The sequence below is a fragment of the Carcharodon carcharias genome, chromosome 6, assembly GCF_017639515.1.
Source record: "Carcharodon carcharias isolate sCarCar2 chromosome 6, sCarCar2.pri, whole genome shotgun sequence".
Classification (NCBI taxonomy): Eukaryota; Metazoa; Chordata; class Chondrichthyes; order Lamniformes; family Lamnidae; genus Carcharodon; species Carcharodon carcharias.
Window position 1 is genome coordinate 154,406,349 of NC_054472.1, and position 23,859 is coordinate 154,430,207.

At 43.5% G+C, this 23,859-nt stretch overlaps 1 protein-coding gene across 2 annotated transcripts in view; it reads left to right on the forward strand.

Annotated features, from left to right (window-relative positions):
- phf20l1 (PHD finger protein 20 like 1) overlaps positions 1-23,859 on the forward strand; it is a 126,232-nt gene that overhangs the window by 82,555 nt on the left and 19,818 nt on the right. For both annotated transcript variants that reach the window (XM_041189804.1, XM_041189805.1), the window contains 3 exons: positions 1,298-1,348; positions 3,293-3,385; positions 17,340-17,537. In XM_041189804.1, coding sequence (XP_041045738.1) covers positions 1,298-1,348; positions 3,293-3,385; positions 17,340-17,537 — 342 coding nt within the window. The remainder of the gene's footprint in view (positions 1-1,297; positions 1,349-3,292; positions 3,386-17,339; positions 17,538-23,859) is intronic.

Genomic DNA, 23,859 nt, shown 5'->3' on the forward strand with positions numbered 1-23,859 from the left:
TACTACCAATATTCATAGTGAGCCTTTATACATGGAAATCTCTTTCTGATCAAATTTGCATCTAACATCACAAATTGCCAATAATGCCTGCTCACATGTATTTGAAGCACAACTGAGGTAAATGAATTTGCCTCTGAATCTGTGGCCAAATCAAATTTTCAGCAATCTCTGAGGAAAAGTCTAGACTTGCTAGAGCAAGTTCCCAACATCAACAGTGTCTGTTATATTATGTTGTTAGCTATAAGACTCAGGTAACTTCTTTTGAGCTGAAATTAAATGGGGATGGTGGATTATCTGGGTGTTGGGTGTTCGACTGCAGCTTATTATTGGCCCTCCGTGCTATTGCCTGGGATCCAAAAAGTTAAGCAACTTGGTTGAAACAATTAACATGGACCAGAAAATATGCAATTGCTGCACACTTTGAGACAGTTCTTTGTGACTATGTACTGCCACAGAGAAGTAGTGTATGATATTGGATGGAGAGCGTTTGAGCTGACAAGTTAAATGAGGGATCGTACGTCATAAAACAGTCAAAAGTTAAAAGAGTCAGTGTAACATTGTTCATATTTTTCCTTTTGCTTTTTTTGTAGGGGAGTGGAAAGCCCAAGTGAGATTTTCCTCATTTGTGGAGTATGTTTCCTTAATTCTCAGTTTAGTTAGCATTAACAGCTGATGGTGCATTCAGAAGCATCCTGGATATTTAGATTCAGTATCATTGTTTTTGTTTTAAACCTTCTTAATCTAATTTTCCACCTTATCTCCTGAAGGAGCGCAGTTCCAGGGACGTCAGCAGCACTCTGATACTTTACCCAGTGGCCATCCCTCATGGATGAGCCTCGACAGTGAGTGTTGACAGACTCTGTGACTCTGGACTCTGTGTTGGGGAGAAGCACAATTTGAGTCCAGTCCAGTCCTTGCGCAACAAGCATGGGCAGCCATTACCAGCAGGAGTACTGGATAACAATCATGAGCAGCAATCATATTTGAATTTTTTCTACCTTTCCCCTCTCGGTCGAGGATTACTATAGCTAATTGTAGCATTCCTTCTATCATTGTAGCTAACGTCAAAAAATTAAGCTTACATAATGAGATTGAACATCCTGGTTTCTGTGGCTTGGCTTCAGACTGAGTAGAATTTTTCTTTATGTAAATGTGTAGTCCAAGGGAATATTTCAAAATAGAATTACAATGATTTTTGTTTAAATAGTAATTTTTCGCAAGTGTGTTTCTGTAGATACTCGGTAATGTTGAAGATCCGCCTGGAGGCGGCAGATTAAACTATCAGTGCTTCCAACAGGAGTGAAAAGTGAAAAGAAGATGAAGTATGAAGAGAAGATCTCATTGCCTGGTATGAAGCAATGTGACATACTAAGATACATTCAAGATTGGTGTTAACTTTTGTGTTCTCTTCTATGTCCACTCAGTATAGGAGGCGAGACTCTTAACTAGTTCAATAAGAGTTCACTCCTGGTGAAAAACCTTGTCAGATAAGCCAGTGGGTCAAAGATAGGGCTATAATGTTATACCCCTGGTTCTCCAATCTGTTCCTGTCTAGCAAGGCTGCCATGTTTCATTTGCGATATAAGCTTGTTTTGATGAAAAACTGAATGCTTAAGATCTGAGATTAAATGAGAAAATGCCAGAAATGTCACAGCAGATTCATTAGCATCTGAAAAAGAGAAAAGAAAGGTTAATGTTTCAGGCTTCACAAAGTTATTATCACTGGGCCTCCACCTGGAATAAGTGTGTGCCCAACACTGGACCAAAAATGAGGCAAGAGAAACTTGCCGACCTCCCACCTTGTTTTCTTTTCAGCCCAGTGAAGGAGCACTTGCAGAAACCTGAAGGACTTGCACTGAGCTCCTACAAACTGGAGGATCTGCAGAGTCCCTGGAGCAGCCGGTCCAATTTGCAGGAAAGTTCCAATTATCTTAAAGAGCATTTCCACTCCATGCTAATCTGAAGGCTGCTGTGTAGTCCACTAGAAGTGCAGGGGAAGTGTGAGGTCATGCACTTTGATAGGAAGAATAGAGGCATAGACTATTTTCTAAATAGGGAGAGAATTCAGAAATCTGGAGTGCAAAGGGACTTGAGAGTCCTAGTCCAGGATTCTCTTAAGGTTAACTTGCAGGTTGAGTCAGTAGTTAGGAAGGCAAATGCAATGTTGGCATTTATTTTGAGAGGACTAGAATATCAAAGCAGGGATGTGCTGCTGAGGCTTTATAAGGCTCTGGTCAGACTACATATAGAATATTGTGAGCAATTTTGGGCCCTGTATCTCAGGAAGGATGTGCTGGCCCTGGAGAGGGTCCAGAGGAGGTTCACGAAAATGATCCCTGGAATGAAAGGCTTAACATATGAGGAACGTTTGAGGACTCTGGGTCGACACTCGATGGAGTTTAGAAGAAAGAGGGGGGATCTGATTGAAACTTACAGAATATTGACAGGCCTGGATAGAGTGGATGTGGGGAAGATGTTTCCGTTAGTAGGAGGGACTGGGACCCGCGGGCACAGCCTCAGAGTAAAGGGAAGACCTTTTAGAACAGAGATGAGGAGAAACTTCTTTAGCCAGAGAGTGGTGAATCTATGGAATTCATTGCCACAGAAGGCTATGGAGGCCAGGTCATTGAGTGTATTTAAGACCGAGATAGATAGGTTCTTGATTGGTAAGGGGATCGAATGTTACGGGGAGAAGGCGGGAGAATGGGGTTGAGAAACTTATCAGCCATGATTGAATGGCGGAGCAGACTCGATGGGCCGATTGGCCTAATTTCTGCTCCTATGTCTTATGGTCTTATGGTTTTATAGTTGCAGCCGTTCAGTGTAGGTAGGCTCAATGCACCTCCAGTGTGCTGCACCCATTCAGTGAGGAATCCCAGATGCAAGTATGCCTTCAAGTATCACATTTTAAAACATCACAGATGCAAAATGACCTTTAAAAAAAGGCAGGAAATCCAGTTATCAATCTGGATCCTGAAACTTGCAAGGAGTTGCAATTGCCTTCGGACTGACCTCGAGTTTGCAGGTGGCTACAACTACCTGGACTGGTCCATTCAGACCTTAGCCCCATTGAAATGGAGCAGTCATCTTGAAGGCATAGTAAGGTTCATATTTAGACATTACATCCATATTGTAGACACCAGACTGTTTGAGCAATGCCACTAGTGTATTCACCATAATCTTTTCTGGGAGGGGGAAAAGGACAAAGGAATTGACGTAGTTAAGTATAGCCTCCTGTTTGAATAACACTGGAAAACTGGAGAGAAAAAAGATTATATTCTTGTTCCTAAAGGTAAAAAGAAGGAGAGTAAAGAGAAGAAAGGCAAGGAGCATGTTAAACTAAAACAGAAGAAAAAGAAAAAGAAGAAAAAGAAATCCAAACATGGTAAGCAGAGCTCATATTATCAAAGCTAAGAAGCTCAACGCAAACTGGAGGAACAGCACCTCACCTTCCGACTAGGCACTCTACAGCCTTTCGGACTGAACATTAGTTCAACAACTTTAGATCATGAACTCTCTCCTCCATCCCAACCCCCTTTCCAATTTTCCCCCTTCTTTTTGTTTTTTCCAATAATTTATATAGATTTTTCTTTTCCCACCTACTTCCATTATGTTTAAGTGTATTTCCATCCATTGTTTTATCTCTACCTTTTAGCCTATTTCGATCCCTTCCCTCCTCCCCACCCCCACTAGGGCTATCTGTACCTTGCTCGTCCTGCTTTCTACCCTTAATTAGTACATTCCTTTAAATAATATCACCACCTTCAACACCTCTTTGTCCTTTTGTCTGTGACATCTTTTGGTTATCTCCACCTATCACTCCATCTATCCAACTCTTCTTGTCCCACACCCCCCCCCCAACCAGATTATTTTTCACCTCTCTTCTATTTTTAGTTAGTTCTGTTGAAGGGTCATTCGGACTCAAAACGTTAACTGTGCTCCTCTCCGCAGAAGCTACCAGACCTGCTGAGTTTTTCCAGGTATTTTTTTGTTTTGGATTTCCAGCATCCGCAGTTTTTTGCTTTTAGCTAAGAAAAAGATTGTTGACAAGGGCGATGCTGTTGTTGTCTGGCATACGGACCACTACCATGCAGAGGCTGAGCACCAACTCTCAGACCACCTCTTCCTACCTTGTCCTGGACCATGATCCCACCACTGAACATTAAGCCATTGTTTCCAGGACTGTCACGGACATCATCCCCTCTGGAGATCTTCCCTCCACAGCCTCCAACCTCATAGTCCACCAAAACCTGCACAGCCTGCTTCTACTTCCTTCATAAAATCCACAAATAGGACTGTCCTGGTAGCCCCATAGTTTCAGCCTGTTCCTGCCTCATTTCTTTCTATATTGACTATTTTTTCTTCTCTCGTCCAGTCTTTTCTCACATACACTCAGGATTCTTCTGATGCACTGTCAACAACTTCTAGTTTCCTGTCCCTCTCTGCCTCCTTTTCACTGTGGATATCCAATCCCTCTATACCCCCATCTCAGGACAGCCTGATCATTCTCTGCTTCTTCCTTGAACGGAGGCCTGAACAATCCCCATCCACCACTACCTTCCTTCACCTGGCTGAACTTGTTCTTTCACTTAACAGTTCCTCCTTTGACTTGTCTCAGGTCCCCCAAATAAAAGTTGTGGCTGTGGCTCCCTGCATGAGCCCTAGTTATGCCTGTCTTTTTGTGGGGTAGTAGAACATTCTTTGTTCCAGTCCGACTCATGCCCCCTCCCATTACCCTTTTTCTGATACATTGATGAGTGTATCAGTGCTACCTCATGATCTCCACTGGACCTGGAAAAAATCATCAATTTTATTTGCAATTTCCATCCCTCTCACATTCACACGGTCCATCACCGACACTTCCCTTCCCTTCCTCACTGCTCTGCCTCCATTTCTGGTGATAGACTGGATACCAATATTCATTATAAGTCCCCCCTCTCCCACTGTGGTTGACAGGGCCCTCCGCCGTGTCCAACCCATTTCCTGCACTTCTGCCCTCACCCTTTTCCCTCGCAGAACCATGATAGGGTTCCCCTTGTCCCCGCTTTCCACACCACCAGCCTCCGCATTCAAAGGATCTTCCTCTGTCATTTCCACCAACTCCAGCATGATGCCACCACCAAATATATCTTCCCCTCGCCTCCTCTGTCAGCATTCCCTTCATTACACTATGGTCAACTCCCCTATTACCCCCAATACCTCATCCCCTTCCCACGGCACCTTCCCATGCAATCGCAGGAGGTGTAACACCTGACCCTTTACCTCCTCCCTCCTTATCGTCCAAGGCCCCAAGCACTCCTTTCAGGTGAAGCAGTGATTTGCTTGTACTTCTTTCAAATTAGTCTACTGTATTCGCTGCTCACAATGCAGTCTCCTCTACATTGGGGAGACTAGCTGCAGACTTGGTGACCGCTTTCTGTAATGCCTTCGCTCAGTCTGCAAGCATGTCACTGGTCCTCCAGTCACTTGCCATTTCAATTCACCATCTTGCTCTCATGCCCATATTTCCATCATTGACCTACTGCGATGTTCCAGTGAAGCCCAATGCAAATTGGAAGAACAGGACCTCATCTTCTGACTAAGCACTTTACAGCCTTCTGAACTTAACACTGAGTTCAACAGCTTCAGAGCATGAACTCTGTCCTCCATTTGAAAAATTTCCCCCCCCCCAAGTGCCAGCCTGTATCTTGTCCTCATGTTTTTGCTTTCAGGCATCGCTGACTCTTTTTCTGCTATTAACACATTCTGCTATTTTGCTTTCAGTGCTGACCTTTATTCTGCTATTAACACCTACTCTGGACTTTTGTCTTTATTACTATCATTACCACCCCCTTTTGTGTTGTGTTGCACCATATCTTTATCATTTAATCTCTCCTGCCCTCCAACCTATCCCTCACCTTTTATTTTGCTCAACCTGGCCCTCCCCACTTTAAACCCATCACATTTCTACCTCTCTTCAGTTCCAAAGGAAAGTCATATTGGACTCAAAACATTAACTCTGTTTCTATCCCCACAGATGCTGCCAAATCTGTTGAGTTTTTCCAGCATTTTCTTTTTTATATCTGACATTAGCAAATGTTATTTCAATAACAACTTACATTAATTTACAGTTTATAAAGTCAGAAACTGTCGAAGGAACTTCACAGAAGCATAATCAGACATTAAACTGACACTGAGGGCAGAATTTTCCCTTCTGCCAGCAGTGGGTTTTGTGGTGGGTGGGAGTGGAAAATTTGGGAAGAGGTCAGAAATTGGATTTGCGCTGACAGGAGATCAGTTTGAAATTTTCCCCTCAAGGTGGGCTGATGGCAGGTTTGGTTTCCTGCTGATGCATGTCTGGAATGCCATTTGCACGCATGACCATGTCATGAATGCTTATTAAAAACTCTACTCCTCAGAATTACATTCTACCTCCCAATTTTGCACCATGTCAGCGGGAAATTAGACTGGTCTAAATCAAGTTTGGAAATAAGTGGCATGCAGCTGTTGGCTTTCACTTCGCTCCTGGCCGTGAGCTGAGTGCAACATTCAAAGCCTATCTGCAGCAGCGCTGCTCCAGGTTCTCACCAATTGCAGTGACACCATACTGGTGAGGGTGTTGGGTAGGTCTGCTCACTGCTTTCCTCTGTTCTCCAGGAGGGTGTTATCTGCGAGACTCAGGCAGGGCTGCTGTATGAGACTGAGGCTGGCATTGCGACCACGAATGGGAGGGAGGAGGGCGGGACTAAGAGGAAGGAGACACGGGGGTCAATGGGAAATGGTAGGTTTGGAGAGTCGAGGGAGGAAAACTATGGCATGCAGTGGGAATGCCGTGAGTTGGGAAGCTAGAGCCTGACATGGAAGACTAGAACGCAGACATAGAAGGGGGTGGATGGGAATTGAACTGTATGAATGGGAGGGGACACACGCAGACTCTGGAAAAAGACAGGATGTTGTGTTAGTGTGGCACAAGAGGGATGGGTTGAAGAGAGACTCATGGAGATGTGGAGGGGGTGGTGGAAAGGCTTGAACATGACGAATGGGCAGCACAGAGACTCATAGGGGGTGGGTGGGGTAACTGTTGGGATAATAAAGAAGAAACGGGAGAGCTCATTGAAAGACAGTCGGACTCTCTGTCTGGGCCAAGAGATTGGGGTGAGATTAAAGGCAGTCCTGGGGCTTAGTTGACCTCACAGTTAGGATGAGAGATTAAAGGCAGTCCCAGGGCTTTGTGGGCTATGCATGGCACACACGTCATAGTCACGCTCCAGGGAGGGGCAAGGCCTGTGTGCTCACCTGGGATGATGCACAACTTGGTGTGCAGGGCATGGTCGTGTTTTACTATCTGTGGCCATGGGATTGTCTGGCTTGGTACTGGGCTGCAGTTGGGATGATCATGGTTAGGGGAGGCATCTTCAGCCTGTAAATGGGGAAGACATAATAAAGCGTAGGGTATTCGAAACTCTCCTGGGGGTGGGGGGTCTCTTCTGTATGTGACCGTCCACACAGCCTTGAGATGGGGATGGGTGAGGTTCATATTGGGCATGGGGACATCTACAGTGATGGGTTCAGGTGGGAGGGTTGGATTGTCGATTACAATTACAATGAGATCAGGATTATTGGGGGATTCTGGAAAATAATGGGAGGGAGCTCTACCTGCACAGCTTGGTGTTCCTGGAAGGTTGGAGAGACCCTAACACTGATAGGTGGGGAGGGTCAAAGCTAGTCTCAAAACAAAATCGCACCTTGCAAGCCCAAAATTGCGGCATAGAAACTGAAAAAGAATCTGCATGGGATGGGCCTGAGGCAGTGTGGGAGGAGCCCATGGCTGGACTAAGGGGCCCTTTCAGGGGGCACCCTCAAACTACTTGGAGCCTCAATATTGAAATAGAGCCTGAGCTGAGATAAAGAGAGAGATTTCCTTGAGAAGGTGCAATTGGAGCCATTGCCTTTTGCTGAGCTTTAATGAAAGACTGCAGGAGTCATTGGCTTCACAATACAGTCACTCCATTTAAGCTTTAACAAGAGAGGTATGTGGGAATGCAAAATGCAGGCAACCGTTGAGGAAAGAGAGCTGCTGTTTCTCTGTCAGATCATCAATGAAACCCTCTAATATGCTTTCTCCAATCAGCATGGTTAACAAGCCAAAGGACCTCTAGTCATTGCTGAAGTGCAAGTTGGGCTTGATCAGTATACAAGATCATAGATTGCAGGGTTGCCTTTGGTAAGGTGGCACATTTCATGAATGTGCCCAAACTCCTTCCAACCACTGTAGGATGAGATGTCAAGTAAAAAGGTTGGCATCGTAGTCACCTAGTGAATGTGCACCTCAGCTGCAAGGCTATATTGGTGAAAAGCTAGTAGCGCAGATGTAGCATTGGCTCAGGAGATCCGGATGTTGAATTGGTTTGGGTGGAGATGAGTAATAGTAGGGGAAAAAGTCATGAGTGGGAGTGCTCTATGGGCCCCCTAACAGTAACCACAATGTAGGACAAAGTATTCAAAAATAAATATTAGGTGCTTGTTATTAAAGAGCCAGCAATAATCATGGATGATTTTAAACTACATATAAACTGGAAAAATCAGATTGGCAGTAGTAGGCTGGATGACGAATTCTTAGAATGCTTTCGAGATAGATTCTTCGATACAGCATGTTCTGGAACTAACCAGAGAGCAGGTTATATTGGACTTGGTATTGTGTAATGTGACAGGATTAATTAATGACCTCAGAGTGAAGGCACCCCTAGGTAGCAGCCACCACAATATGATTGAATTTTACTTCCAGTTTGAAAGGGAGAAGAGTGGGTCTAAGACTATCTTAAACTTAAGTAAGGGCAACTATGTGGGCATGAAAGCTGGGCTAGCTAAAGTGAACTGGAAAACTAGGCTAGAGGATAAATCAGCAGAGAAGTGGCAAACATTTAAGGGAATACTTCAGAATATTCAGAATAAGTACATTCCTACTATAAAGAAAAATTTTAAGTGGAGGACCCATCATCTGTGCTTAGCTAAAGAAGTTTAGGAAAGCATCAAACTTAAAGAAAAAGCATTTAACTGTGCAAAGTTGAGTGGCAAAATAGATGATTTGTCAATATAAAGAACGGCAGAGAATGACTAAAAGGCTAATCAGGAGAAATAAATTTGAGTATGAGAGGAAGCTAGCTAGAAATGTAAAAATGGATGGCAAGAGATTCTACAGGTATTTAAAAAGGAAAAGAGTAAGTAAAGTGAGTATTGGCCCTCTAGAGAGTGACAGTGAGGAATTAATAGTGGATAATAAGGAAATGGTGAAAGAAATGAACAAATATTTTGCTTCTGTGTTCACTATGGAGGATCCAAAAAATATTCCAGTGATAGCTATAAATCAGGAGGTGAAAGGGAGAGAGGAACTTGGTGAAATTAACATCACCAGGGAAGCAGTACTGAGCAAACTGATGGAGCTGTGGACTGACAAGTCTCCAGGTCCTGATGGACTATATCCTAGGGTCTTAAAAGAGGTGGCTAGTGAGATGGTAGTGTTAATTTGGTGTTGGTTTTAATTTTCCAAAATTCCCTATATTCTGGAAAGGTTCCATCAGACTGGAAAGTAGCAAATGTAACCCCTCTATTCAAGAAGAGAGGGAGGGAGGCAGAAAACAGGAAACTATAGGCCTGTTAGCTTGACATCTATCATGGGGAAATTGTTAGAATCGATTGTTAAGGAGGCTATAGTTCGGCAATTAGAGAAACTCAAGGTAATCAGGAAGAGTCAGCATGGTTTTGTGAAAGGGAAATCATGTTTAACCAATTTATTGGAGTTTTTTTGAAGAAGTAACATGTACAATGGATAAAGGGGAGCCTGTAAAAGTACTGTACTTGGATTTCCAGAAGGCATTTGATAAGGTGCCACATCAATGTTATTGCAGAAAGTAAAAGCTCATGGTATAGAGGGTAACATATTAGCATAGATAGAAGATTGGCTGGCTGGAAGAAAGCAGAGAGTATACATGAATTGGTCTTTTTCTCATTGGCAGGATGTGACAAATGGAGTCCTGCAGGGGTCTGTGCTGGGCCTCAACTTTTTACAGTTTACATCAATGACTTAGAAGCAGTCTGTGTCCAAATGCAGCAAGACCGCCTGGACAATATCCAGGCATGGGCTGATAAGTGGCAAGTAACATTTGCACCACACAAGTGCCAGATAATGACCATCTCCAACAAAAGAGAATCTAACCATCACCCCTTGATGTTCAATGGCATTATCATCACTGAGTCCCCCACTATCAACATCCTGGGGGTTACCATTGACCAGAAACTGGACTAAATTAGCCTTATAAATATGTGGCTACAAGAGCAGGTCAGAGGCTAGGAATCGTGCGACAAGTAACTCAACTCCTGACTCCCCAAAGCCTGTCCACCATCTACAAGGCGCAAGTCAGGAGTGTGATGGAATACTCCCTACTTGCCTGGATGAGTGCAGCTCCCACAACATTCAAGAAGCTTGACACCTTCCAGAATAAAGCAGCCTACTTGATTGGCACCACATCCATAAACATTCACTCCCTCCACCACTGACACACAGTCGCAGCAGTGTGTACCATCTACAGGATGCACTGCAGGCTCCTTAGACAGCACCTTCCAAACTCATGACTACCACCACCTAAAAGGACAATGGCAGCAGATAGATAGGAACACTATGACCTGGAAGTTCCTCTCCAAGTCACTCGCCATCCTGACTCGGAAATATATTGCCGTTCCTTCACTGTCGCTGGGTCAAAATCCTGGAACTTCCTTCCTAACAGCACTGTGGGTGTACCTACACCACATGGATTGCAGTGGTTCAACAAGGCAGCTCACTGCCACCATCTTCTCAAGGGCAACTAGGGACGGGCAATAAATGATGGCCCAGCCAGCGAAGTCCACATCCCGTGAATGAATAAAATAAAAAGATGAGGGGCGTGATAGCATGGTAGCTAAATTTGCAGATGACACAAAGATAGGTAGGAAAGTATCTCCACTTCTTTCTCTCTCTCTCTCCGTACCCCCACACACCTTAAACCAGCTTATATTTCAACTCTTTCTTGGACTCGAACTCAAGTTCTGTCGAAGGGTCATGAGGACTCGAAACGTCAACTCTTTTCTTCTTCGCCGATGCTGCCAGACCTGCTGAGTTTTTCCAGGTAATTCTGTTTTTGTTTTGGATTTCCAGCATCCGCAGTTTTTTTGTTTTTATATTTTTGTTTTTATCTAAAGTATGTTGTGAGGAGGACGTAAGGTTGCAGATAGATATCTATAGGTTGATATCTATAGGGAAAAGATATGGCAAATGGAGTTTAATGTGGGAAATTATTAAGTTTTTTTGGCAGGAAGAATAAAAAAGCAGAGTACTACTTAAACAGAAAACATGTGCAAAATCTCCTCTACACTGGAGAGGGTGCAGAGGAGATTCACTAGGATGTTCCTGAGCTGGAGCCTTTCAGAGATGAAGAGAGACTGGATAGGCTAGGGTTGTTTTCCTTAGAGCAGAGAAGGCTGAGGAGGATCTGAAAGAGGTGTACAAAATTACGAGGGGCATAGATAGGGTAGATAGGAAGAAACTTTTCCCCTTAGTGGAGGTGTCAATAACCAGGGGCATAGATTTAAGGTAAGGGGCAGGAGATTTAGAGGGAATTTGAGGAAAAATTTTTTCACCCAGAGGGTAGTTGAAATCTGGACCACACTGCCTGAGGGGGTGGTAGAGGCAGGAACCCTCACAACATTTAAGAAGTATTTAGATGAGCATTTGAAACACCATAGCATACAGGGCTACGAGCTAAATGCTGGAAAATGGGAGTGGAATAGATAGTTGCTGATGACCAGCAGGGACAAGATGGGCCGAATGGCCTTTTTCTGTGCTGTATAACTCTGACTATAATTTCGAGGTGCAGAGGAATCTAGGTGTTCTAGATCATGAGTCACAAAAGGTTAACATGTAGATACAGCAAATAATTAAGAAGATTAATGGAATCCTATCCTTTATTACGAGAGGAGTTGAACATAAAAGTAAGGATGAGATGCTTCAGTTATACAGGGTATTGTTGAGACTACATCTCGAATACTGTGTGCAGTTTTGCTCTCCTTATTTAAGTAAGGATGTAAATGCATTGGAGGTGGTTCAGAGGAGGTTTACTAGATTAATACCCGGAATGAGCAGTTGACTTAAGAGGAAAGGTTGGACAGACTGGGCTTGTTTCCACTGGAGTTAGAAGAGTGAGGAGATTTGATTGAAGTATATAAAATCCTGAACGGTCTTGACAAGTTGGATGTGGAAAGGATGTTTCCTCTGTGGGTGAGTCCAGCACTGGGGGACACTGTTTTAAAATTAGGGGTTGCCCTTTTAGGACAGATGTGAAAAGAATTTTTTTCTCTGAGGGTTGTGTGACTTTGGAACTCTCTGCCTCAGATGGCAGTGAAGGGGGATCATTGAATATTTGCACAGCAGAAGTAGATAGATTCCTGTTAGGCAAGGGAATCAAAGATTATTGAGTTTAGATGGGAATATGGAATTCAAAACACAAGCAGATCTTATTGAATGGCAGAGCAGGCTCATAAAAACATAGAAAATAGGAGCAGGAGTAGGTCATTCAGCCCTTTGAGCCCTTCAGTATGATCATGATTGATTCTCTATTTCAACGCTGTACTCCTGCTCGAGGGGCTGAATGGTCTACTCTTGCTCCCATTTCTTATGTTCATATATTTTGTAAGTGAGTAGGACATCTACTCTCTTTGCCCAGTGTTCTTGCATCTATCAGTCCACATGGAGAAGGAAGATTGAATAATGGAGCCTGCACTCAATGCTGCCTTCTTGATGGCAGTGATCCGACCGAGGAGGAGGTGAAGGGCCCAGCACCGCCTAGCCATCTTCGAGAGGAGGTCTGGCCTCAGGTCCATGGTTCAGGGGAGCCCCAACAACACCCAGAGGATGAGGAGGTTAGACCCATCTCACGGAGGCGACTCACAAGACCAAGGGTCTCCCAAAGGAGACTTTCCTGTCTGGAGATGCTGCACACGGCTGCACTTGTCAAGAGAGGTGGTGGATCATAACTGCGGCATTGTGTGGGATGATCTAACGCCCCATGGACTGAGAGGACATCCCCTGTCAGTGACCCTGCCAATTTTTCCAGCGATCCACAGGGGACCTATGCAACGTCTCTCAGTCCTCAGCACATAAATGTAGCAAGGTGACCTTGACAATAAGGCTCATCACTATGTGAAGTTCACACTTGATGAAGCTAGCTAGGCTGCTAGATTTCTGCTGTTTGCAGCTATCACAGCCTTACATGGAGTACAGGGTGCAATTGATTGCACACGTGGCTTTGAGAGCTCCATGGCAGCAGCCCCTGATGTTCATTAACAGGAAAGGGTTCCACCCCATCAATGTTTAACTGATGCGCGATCATCAGAGACACATCAAGCACATTTGTGCCAGGTACCCTGGGAGTTCCCATGATTCATACATCCTGAGTCACTACCAGGTGTCTCACATGTTTGAAAGGCCTCAGCGATTACGGGGATGGGGTACCAGGGTACCGGCTCAGATGATAACTCATGATACCAGTACATTGTTCTCTGAGTCACTCAGAGGAGAGGTACAATGCAGCGCATTAGGCGACACATCCATCACCGAGCAGACCATTGGCATCCTGAAGATGCATTTCCGATGTTTGGACAGCTCAGCTGGGGCTCTGTAGTACTCTCCGCAGAGGGTGTCCCGCATAATCATAGTCTGCTGTGCCCTTAACAACCTGGCGCTTCAAAGGCGGGATCCCTTGTTAGAAGGAGAGATAGAGGAGGCTAAGAGCTCCTCGGATGATGAAGGGCAGAAACCTGAATTGGGAGATGAAGAGTCAGCTTCCACATGAGGATGCCCTCGAAGAAGCATGACATGGAAGACATACCATGCCATGCCACACTTATAGCCACACGATTGCAGGAGGATTAAGATACAGGCAATGGGACACAGCCACATTCCTTTTGTCCCTAAGTGCCATGCCAGTGCACTGAAAGGCCTTTACAACCAGTGACATCAAGACCAAGTTCAGCATTCGGACTTGCACCTTCAACCCTTGTGATTCACTAGGCCCTAATCTTTGGAAATGTCAGTGGCAAGCCCTGCTTCTGTGCGCTCTGGGAAGTGACAGGCAGTACAACAGTGCAGATGCAGTGTCAAATAACTTGATGCAGAAATTTTTAGTAGATGCTGAGGTGCATGCATGGTTGGAGAGACCATCATAGAACCATAGAAAAGTTGCGGTGCAGGAAAGAGGCCATTCAGCTCATCATATCTGTGCCAGCTAGAAAGAGAAAAAAGAAACTAGCCACTCATTTTAGTCCCACTTTCCAGCACCTGGTCTGTAGCCTTGCAGGTTACAGCACTTCGGATGCAGACCCGGGTACCTTTTAAATGAGTTGAACATTTCAGCCTCAACCACCAACTTAGGCAGTGAATTCCAGATGCCCACCACCCACTGAGTGAAAAGTTTTCCCTCATGTCCCCTCTAACCCTTCTACCAATCACCTTAAATCTATGCCCGCTGGTAATTGACCCCGTAGCTAGGGGAGGTCTTGTGCTTTGCCACTACCACGGAAGGCAGCTTACTCGTTTTGAAACACAATTACAGCTATCCCTCTAAGACTAATGAGGATGCCTAACTCCATGCTTCATCTGCATTGTAAGGAGTATGGTTGCTAACGCACTTTGCAGACATTTCCATTAAAGAGCTTGATACGTGTCTCTGACATAACGCAAGGATAAAGTAACTATCATGAGTCAGCTACACATCACATAACGTCAGGCTTGCAAATGGTGGTAAGCACTGAGTGGGAGCATGGCTCACCCCCACAGTAAGAGGGTACATTGATGCCTATGCACGACGCTTTCAAATGACGAGACCATTCTTATGAAAATGTTATTTACTCTATTCTCTCAGCAAGCTGTGGGAGGATGAAATTAAATGAGCTGAGACCATTTCAAACCAGTTTCAAGACGGCATAAAACAACAGCACTCTTGGAGTTTTTTAGAAAAGCTGACTACATTGAGTATGTTTTCATTACCTGCACCAGTTATCATAATAGTTCCTCTAAGCAAGATTCCTAGTTTTACTACCAATTTTTAGTTTGTCTGAGAGTAATCATTAGGATGACTGGTGCAGATAATGGTAGGGGAGAAAAACAAATGTTGTTTGTTTTTCTAACTATAAACTAAGCATAGGAAAAACACAATGCTGGACAGAGAATAGATGGCCTTACTGTGCATCGAAACCACATAATTCACCAAGGCTCCTTAGACAGCACCTTCCAGACCACTGCCACCTAGAAGGACAAGGGCAGCAGATAGATGGGAACAACACTACCTGGAAGTTCCCGTCCAGGCCACTCACCATCCTGAGTTGGAAATATGCCGCCGTTCTTTCACTGTTGCTGGGTCAAAATCCTGGAACTCCCACCCTAACAGCACTGTGGATGTACCTACACCACATGGACTGCAGCGATTCAAGAAGGCAGTTCACCGCTGCCACCTCGAAGGCAAATAGGGTTGGGCAATTACTGCTGGCCCAGCCAGCGAAGCCCATATCCTGTGAATGAATAAAAAAAAACACATAATATCTAACCTTCTAGCCCTTAATATGAAATGGGTATTCCACTCACCTACACTGACATCTCTCTCCTTGGCTGAGCATGAAAAAGACCTGAATGAAAAATTCACTCTTCTGCTTTGTACATCAATGAGCAGTGAAAATAAAAACATCTCCACAGGTGAGTTGAGTAGAAGAGTCTCGTGCTACCCGAGGCCTTCTTTTAATGATAAATTTGCCATTGACCTAAAAATATCCACAAAGGTTTATTTTCCTTGTCAGTTCATCATTGTGAATTTAAGACAAGGGAAGCTGTATTATTTAGTCCCAGTAAGACTCCCATTATTGTATTTTAGTTGAGGGCTGGTACCATACTTGAGTTATAAAAGAACGGTCAAAATGTGGAACTCATTCAAGATTAAATTTGAGAAATTAATAAGAGGCATATTATTATACAGTGTTATCACTTGCTTTGACTCTGTGCACTAAAATTCTCTTGTGAAACCCTTCTACCTTGTTGCATCTCTACCAAATTCCTCAAACCTACCTCCTCATGACCATGCCTTTTGTCATCTCTAATCTTCACCTGCTTTTACTGACAGGAGGGAAAAACAGGAGAATTCTGCTGGAGAGTGTTAATTATCTTCAAGTTTTCAATATGCAAGACGTGTGGCCCCCTCCATTCTGGCCCTTGTCATGCTTCCATGTACGTGGGAGTTGGGAATTGTGGTTCACTTCTGCTGATAGTTGAAGAGACCAATCTGTTAGAGGCCTGTTCTGCCAGGAGTGCTGCATATGATTGGTTATCAGGTGGTGTTGTGGGTTGTTTTCGATGTAAGCACCTGTTGCCAAGCTGCTGTAGCCACTGATTGTCATGGTAGCACATGCCGGCCCACAGATGATGTTGCCATTTTCCTTTTATCATTCGCTAATCTATCCCAGGTGCCAGAATCAATGTTTAGGACCTTCATGTCGCACTTACAAACATCCTTGAAGCAGAGCTTTGGGCACCCACTGGTCATCTGGCTCTGCCTACCTTGCCGAACAGAAAACCCTTAGGCATGTAACTGTCTTCCGTCCTGTGAATGCGCCCAAGCCAGCGAAACCACCTCTGCTTGATGAAGGCCAACATACTTGGGAGCCTCGTCTTTGCCATATTCATAATTTTACTGGAAGTAATTAGCAAAGTCTGCTATCTTACGTCCATGGTGACGTACAACCTGTCACTTAATTCAGAACTTGATACACATATCAGGAAAATAGCTACCACCTTTGACCAACTCATGAAACATGAGCTGACTCTTAGGTTCAAGGTGTGGGCTTATGAGGCCTGTTTTCTCAGCCCCTTGTTGTATGACTGTGAAACATGGAAGACTTACAGTTATCAAGAAAGGGAGCTCCACAACTTTCATCTTCACTGTTTATATCACATTCTGGACATCTCATGGAAGGACAAAATCAATTATGTGGCTGTCCTCCATTATGCCAGATAATCAGGATTAAGTAACCTGCTGTCTTCTATTTTTTGCTACTAATCTGAGCGACAGTGAGCAGATAAGATATCCTGATAGAATCCATATTGTGACAGGGAGCAGGCAGAAAAAAACCTGTCTGCTTTCAAAGTACAGGCTCAAGGTGTTGAATGGCCTACTCCTGCTCTTCTGTTCATAAATCTTTGCAATTGAGTGAACTTAATTTAAGTTGAAAATTTACAAGTGTCTTCACCTAAACTAGCTTTTAACTTACTGATCTTGATTTTTTCTCAGATTTTACAGAATGTGAAGGATTCAAAGATATTTCCCTGGAATTTTTGGAAAGATGTTCATCTCCGATAACCAAACCTGGAAGTTCCCTTGCCTTGCGGTGTGGATCAGTGGTAAAACCAGCATACCTATCACCAAAATCTGTTCTGTCCTCTGGATCGTTGCTGGAGCTAAGCACGGACCGTATTCCTAGACATGAATGTAAGTGCTAAAATTACATGGGATGAATGGGTCTTTGGTAGAATGGCAGTCTTCATTATTCATTAATAAATAAAAATTTACCATTTCCTGGATATGACTGCATTATCCCTGCAGCACATTCCTTTAATAATATTAGTGGTTTGGCATGCGATACAAATTTTGTTTTGTTTTCGGTATGTAATTGGTTAATTAAGTAGTTCCTCTGCAATCAGTAAAGGACCTTTGAGGCCCTTGAGGCTGTAGAGATAGGGGCAACAAGGCTGATCCCTGGTGAAAAGCCATGGAGCAAGTAGGTAAGTGTCATGGACTGAATTGATGAGTTTTCTTACTGTCTATGATCAGTGTCTTTTATATGTGAAGGGTGTGTTTTTCCTTACCCTCAGAGTGATTATTCAATTTAAATATTTAAATAATTCCAGTAGCAAACTTCTTGTGAATTTAAAAATAATAAATTTAAAAATTTATTTTAAAAAGTGATGTCTAAGCCACTCACTCAACTCATCCACAATATCACTCACGCAAAGATTAGATGCAGATGAGAAAAAAAAATACAATTACAATTTAAGATTGTCTCGGTGTCTTTCATGACAGGCCTCTACTTCTTAGGTGAATTGATGCTTTGGTTAAAGTGAAGATCTTGTAAAGCAGAGGATTTTTAGTAAACTTACTGGCATAGTGGTATTGTCACTGGACTGTAATACAGAGACCCAGAGTAATGCTCTGGGGACATGGTTTGAATCTCACCATGGCAGAAAGTGGAATTTGAATTCAATAAAGACCTTGAATTAAAAGTCTAATGATGACCTTGAAACCAATTTGATTGTCGTAAAAAAACCCATCTGGTTCATTAAATCTGGAAATCTGTTGTCCTCATCTGGTCTGGCCTACATGTGGCTCCAGATCTGCAGTCATGTGGTTAACTCTTAAATGCCCTCTGAAATGTCCTAGCAAGCCACTCAGTTGTATCAAACCAATAAAAAGTCAATAAAAAGGAATTAAACCAGACAGATCACCCAGCATCGACCTAGGCGCCAGAAACAATAACAGCAAATCCAGCCCTGTCAACCCTATAAAGTCCTCCTGAATAACATCTGGTTGCTTGTGCCAAATTTGGGAGGTCTGTCTCACAGCCTAGTCAAGCAGGAGCCTGACATAGTCATACTCACGGAATCACCTGTTACAGATCATGTCCCAGACACTATCTTCATCATCCTACCGACAGGACGGACCCAGCAGAGGTGGCGGCACAGTGGTATACAGTCAGGAGGAAGTTGCCCTGGGAGTCCTCAATATCAACTCTGGACCCCATGAAGTCTCATGGCATTAGGCCAAACATGGATAAGGAAACTTCCTGCTGATTACCACATTCCGTCCCCTCATCAGCAGATGAATTATTACTCCTCCATGTTGAACACCACTTGGAGGAAGCACTAAGGGTGGCAAGGGCGCAGAATGTACTCTGGGTGGAGGACCTCAATGTCCATCACCAACAGTGGCTCGGTGGCAGCACCACCACAGACCAAGCACAGATGCCAGGCTTCAGACAATTCGATTCATTCCACGGCTGAAGGCACTGGACGCTGCAAAGGTTATGGGCCCTGACAATATTCTGGACATACTACTGAAGACTTGTGCTCCAGCACTTGTGCCCCTAGCCAAGCTGTTCCAGTACAGCTACAATGCTGGCATCTACCTGGCAATGTGGAAAATTGCCCAGGTATGTCCTGTACACAAGAAGTAGGACAAATCCAACCTGGCCAATTACTGCCCCATCAGTCCACGCTTGATCATTAGTAAAGTGATCGAAGGGGTCATCAACAGTGCTATCAAGTGGCTCTCACTTAGCAGTAACCTGCTCACGGACGCTAAGTTTGGCTTCTGCCAGGGCCACTCAGCTTCTGACCCCATTACAATCTTTCTTCAAACATGAACAAAAGACCTGAACCCCCGAGGTGAGGTGAGAGCTACTGCCCTTGACATCAAGGCAGCATTTGACCCGAGTGTGCCATCAAGGAGCCCGAGCAAAACTGGAGTCAGTGGGAGTCAGGGGGAAATCTTTCTGCTGGTTGGAGTCATGCCTAGCACAAAGGAAGATGGTTGTGGTTGTTGGAGGACAATGCTTTCACTTCAAGGGCGTCACTGCAGGAGTTCCTCAGGGCAGTGTCCTAGGCCCAACCATCTTCAGTTGCTTCATCAATGACCTTCCTTCCATCATAAGGTCAGAAGTGGGGATGTTCGCTGATGATTGCACAATGTTCAGGACCATTTGCAACTGCTCATATACTGAAGCAGTCCATGTCCAAATGCAGCGAGGCCTGGACAATATCCAGATCAACAAGAGAGAATCTAACCATTGCCCCTTGACATTCAATGGCATTCCCATTACTGAATCCCCCACTTTCAACATTCTGGGGGTTACCATTGACCAGAAACTGAACTGGACTAGCCACATAAATACTTTGACTACAAGGGCAGGTCAGAGGCTAGGAATCTAGAGACGAGTAACTCACCTCCTGACTCCCCAAAGCCTGTTCATCATCTATGAGGCACAATTCAGGAGTGTGATGGAATACTCTCCACTTGCCTGAATGAGTGCAGCTCCTACAACATTCAAGAGGCTTGACACCTTCTAGGACAAAGCAGCCCACTTGATTGGCACCCCTTCCACAAACATGCATTCCCTCCACCACTAACAAACAGTGGCAGGAGTGTTTACCATCTACAAGATGCAGTGCAGAAACTCACCAAGGCTCCTTAGGCAGCACCATCCAAACCCAGGACCACTACCATCCAGAAGCATATACATGGGAATGCCACCACCTGGAAGTTCCCCACCAAGCCACTCACCATCCTGACTTGGAAATATATCACTGTCCCTTCACTGTCAAAATCCTTGAACTCCCTCCCTAACAGCACTGTGGGTGTACCTACACCACAGGGACTGCAGCAGTTCAAGAAGGCAGCTCACCATCACCTTGTCAAGGCAGTTAGGGATGGCCTAGTCAGTGACACCCACATCCCATAAATGAATATTGAAAAAAAATTCCAGGAGGTTGGTTCTCAGGTGAATTTGAAGTTGGAACAGGTTGGGGAGAATCCTTTTCCCACTTTCAAGTTTTGGCTACTTAGTTGACTTGCAGCTGGCTCGATGGCGGTCTGATGGGTCTCTATCTCTGAGCAGCCCTTTGCTGAATTTTTAAAATAGATCATAAAATAGCTTCCTCATTAGGTAGCCTTTATAAGTTCAAGGTCCTTTTTTTCAAAAAGGAGTGATATGTTTATTATATAAAAAAAAACTGTGGATGCTGGAAATCCAAAACAAAAACAGAAACAGAAATACCTGGAAAAACTCAGCAGGTCTGGCAGCATCAGTGGAGAAGAGCACAGTTGACGTTTCGAGTCCTCATGACCCTTCAACAGTTGAAGGGTCTGAGGACTCGAAACGTCAACTGTGCTCTTCTCCACTGATGCTGCCAGACCTGCTGAGTTTTTCCAGGTATTTCTATTTCTGTTTTTGATATGTTTATTATACGTCTTGCGTTGTTGTTTGACATATTTAAATTCGCCCAATTTAATTTGGATGAGAGACCATCATAATACAATGGAAGATTAATGGAACCTATTCATATCGTCTAATTAATGTTGAGTTTTGAAGTTTCTTTTGTCCATGGTGAAAAAAGAGATGAGCCGGCTGGAATGCTATAGCTCTTTTGTTGATTGTTCATCCTTAAACAAAGGGATGCATAAATTCTCCAGATCTTTGTGAATGTCCATATTTAATTAGGTGTTTGGTTGAGACTCAGGACCGTCTGGGGCTCAGAAGCCAAAAGGTCACATGATTTGCAGTGGCTATTTTAATAGAATGTTTAAAACTTTTAAGTTACTGACTGACAGTTCATAATGTACAGGATCATGACATAAGTTCGTGCTCAGTCTTGAAAAAAGACATCTCAGAAGGAAGCCTTTGAGATGTACTCAACAGATGCAGAAAGTAAACCAGAAACAATACGCCAGGACATTGGAAGAGGGCATGGAGTAAAAAACAAATGCAAGTTAAATTAGAACCGAAGTCAGCAAATATTTCTTTATACAAGGAAATTCATCTAGGCTGGATTGCCAAAATGCAAGACAAGACGAAGCCACTCGAGTGGGAAGATGATGAGTTGATTTTTCTGGAAGGATGGGACCAATTAGGCTACAATGTCTCTTCATTCAAACCTGTCTTTTATTCTTCTGATGTACATTTTCCTAGTCAAATCAAGTTGTGATGAAGAGATCGTTATCCACCCAAAATGACTATCAAGGACAGTTAGCTAAACTCAGCAGTTAGATTTTTTTTGAAGTCCAAGCTCTGTTGCTGATGGATGCTGAGATGTGGGCCCCTTGTAAAATAAATATTTTACAAGTATTGTGCAGGTTATAATAGAGAATAAAGGCAATTGGGACATTTTATTTTGTATTCCTCAGGTAGCTTGACTCAGATGGTGTCATGTTCTAGTTATGTTCATAGAAAAATTTGATCATTCTAATTAGTGTCAGTACAATGACTTTATTGACTCCATTTTAATTAAAGACTGTATTGTCTTCCTGACAGTCTTTGTAAGACACAATTATTTAAAGAAGTGTGTCACGGACAGAATTTGTATCCTTTACTATTATCTGTGATCAAAGTATTTTGTATGTGGGGTGTGTGTATTTTCTTACCTCTGAGTGGTTGCCCCCGATTCAAATAATTCCAGCAGCAAGTTTTTTTTGAGTTTTAAAGTAAAGAAGGTTATTTATTATCCCACATTTGCCCTGGAGGTTTAAAAATGCAATATCTTGCACACCCTATCAATCTCACAAAGATTAGGTATACATGAAGAAAAAAACATTACAGTAACATCATGGGATTATTTCAGTCTCTTTCGTATCAGGCCTGCAGTTTCTTAGATGAATTGATGCATTGAGTGGAGTGAAGGACTTTAAAAGCAGAGGATTCTCAGTAAGCTGCGAGGTTTCTTGTAGTTGAATTGCCAGAAGTGAACTTGAAGTTGGTGCAGGTTGGAGAGAATCCTTTTCCCACTTTCAATTGTTGTTTATTACCTTGGTTGTTTAGTTGACTGCAACCAGTTTGATGGCTTTCTGCTGGTCTCTCTGCCTCTGCAGAAATGATTCCTGCTGTTTTAAGAGCAAGCAACAAACCTGGCTATCTTACCCATGTGACCTGTTAAAAGTCCAAAGTCCTTTCTAAATAAGGTGGTGTATTAGGCCTAGAAACGTCCCGTGATGTGGCTATTCACACTTTGAGAGTTGAGACAGCCAAGGTCTTGATGTTTGATTGCGGGGCCATCAAAATACAATGAAAGGTTTATAGGATCCATTTCACATTTGTCTAACAACCATTGAGTTTCAATGTCCCTGGCGAAACCTGGAGATGAGTTGCCTACAAGGCCCATTGTCTGTGGGTTTTGGCCCGTTCTTAAACAATGAGCCAGGTGTGAATTTCACAAGTGGCTGTGATGTTCTTTCACTGAGGTTCATATTTAATCAGGTATTGGACGCAGACTCTACTGTCTACAGTTCAAATGCCAGATGTCACATGGTATGCTGCAGTCGTCTTAACAGCTTTTATGTTCACTTTTTAAAAATAAAGCTTTAAAATTTAAAATGACATACATTAATAAGATAAAGAGTGTAGCTATGGTGCTTTGTAAATTGTTTTCTACTGTTGTGAGGTTATTGTCTTTTAGCTGGAGGAAGTGAGTTACCTTGTGGTCTTCATCTGATCAGTTAAGTATCTGAACATGACATTAAGTCCTGAAGATCTGGCAAGTACAGGAAAGATATCTTTTTGAGGTGGGAATGAGAATAAATTAGAGAGGTACCAAAGAGATTTATGCCGATATCAGCTATAGACTTCTCTGCTAGGGGAATTAGCCACTGTATCTAGGCCCCTCATAATTTTGCATATATCAATTAAATTTTCCTTCAGCCTTCTCTGTTCCAAAGAAAACAACCCCAACCTATGCAATCTTCCCTCCTAACATAATGTCCTAAAGAATATCACAAGCTTTGGCCAAAAATGGACCATGTTATTTTTTTTTTAATGAAAAGCAATTGGCAAGATAGCTATGCATATGTCATAGCTGAGTTCCATCTTCACCATGTTTGTTTCAGTTCCAGCAGGGATATTGCATGGTCATTACTTGTACAACCCAAGGTAATTGTATGCTTAATAAGCAGAAATGGCAAGGCCAACTTTACCTACGGATGCTCAGGCTGAGATCAGCTATTAACAAAGACCAGGAATTGAACCTGGAATCGACCTGTTCTGAATGGC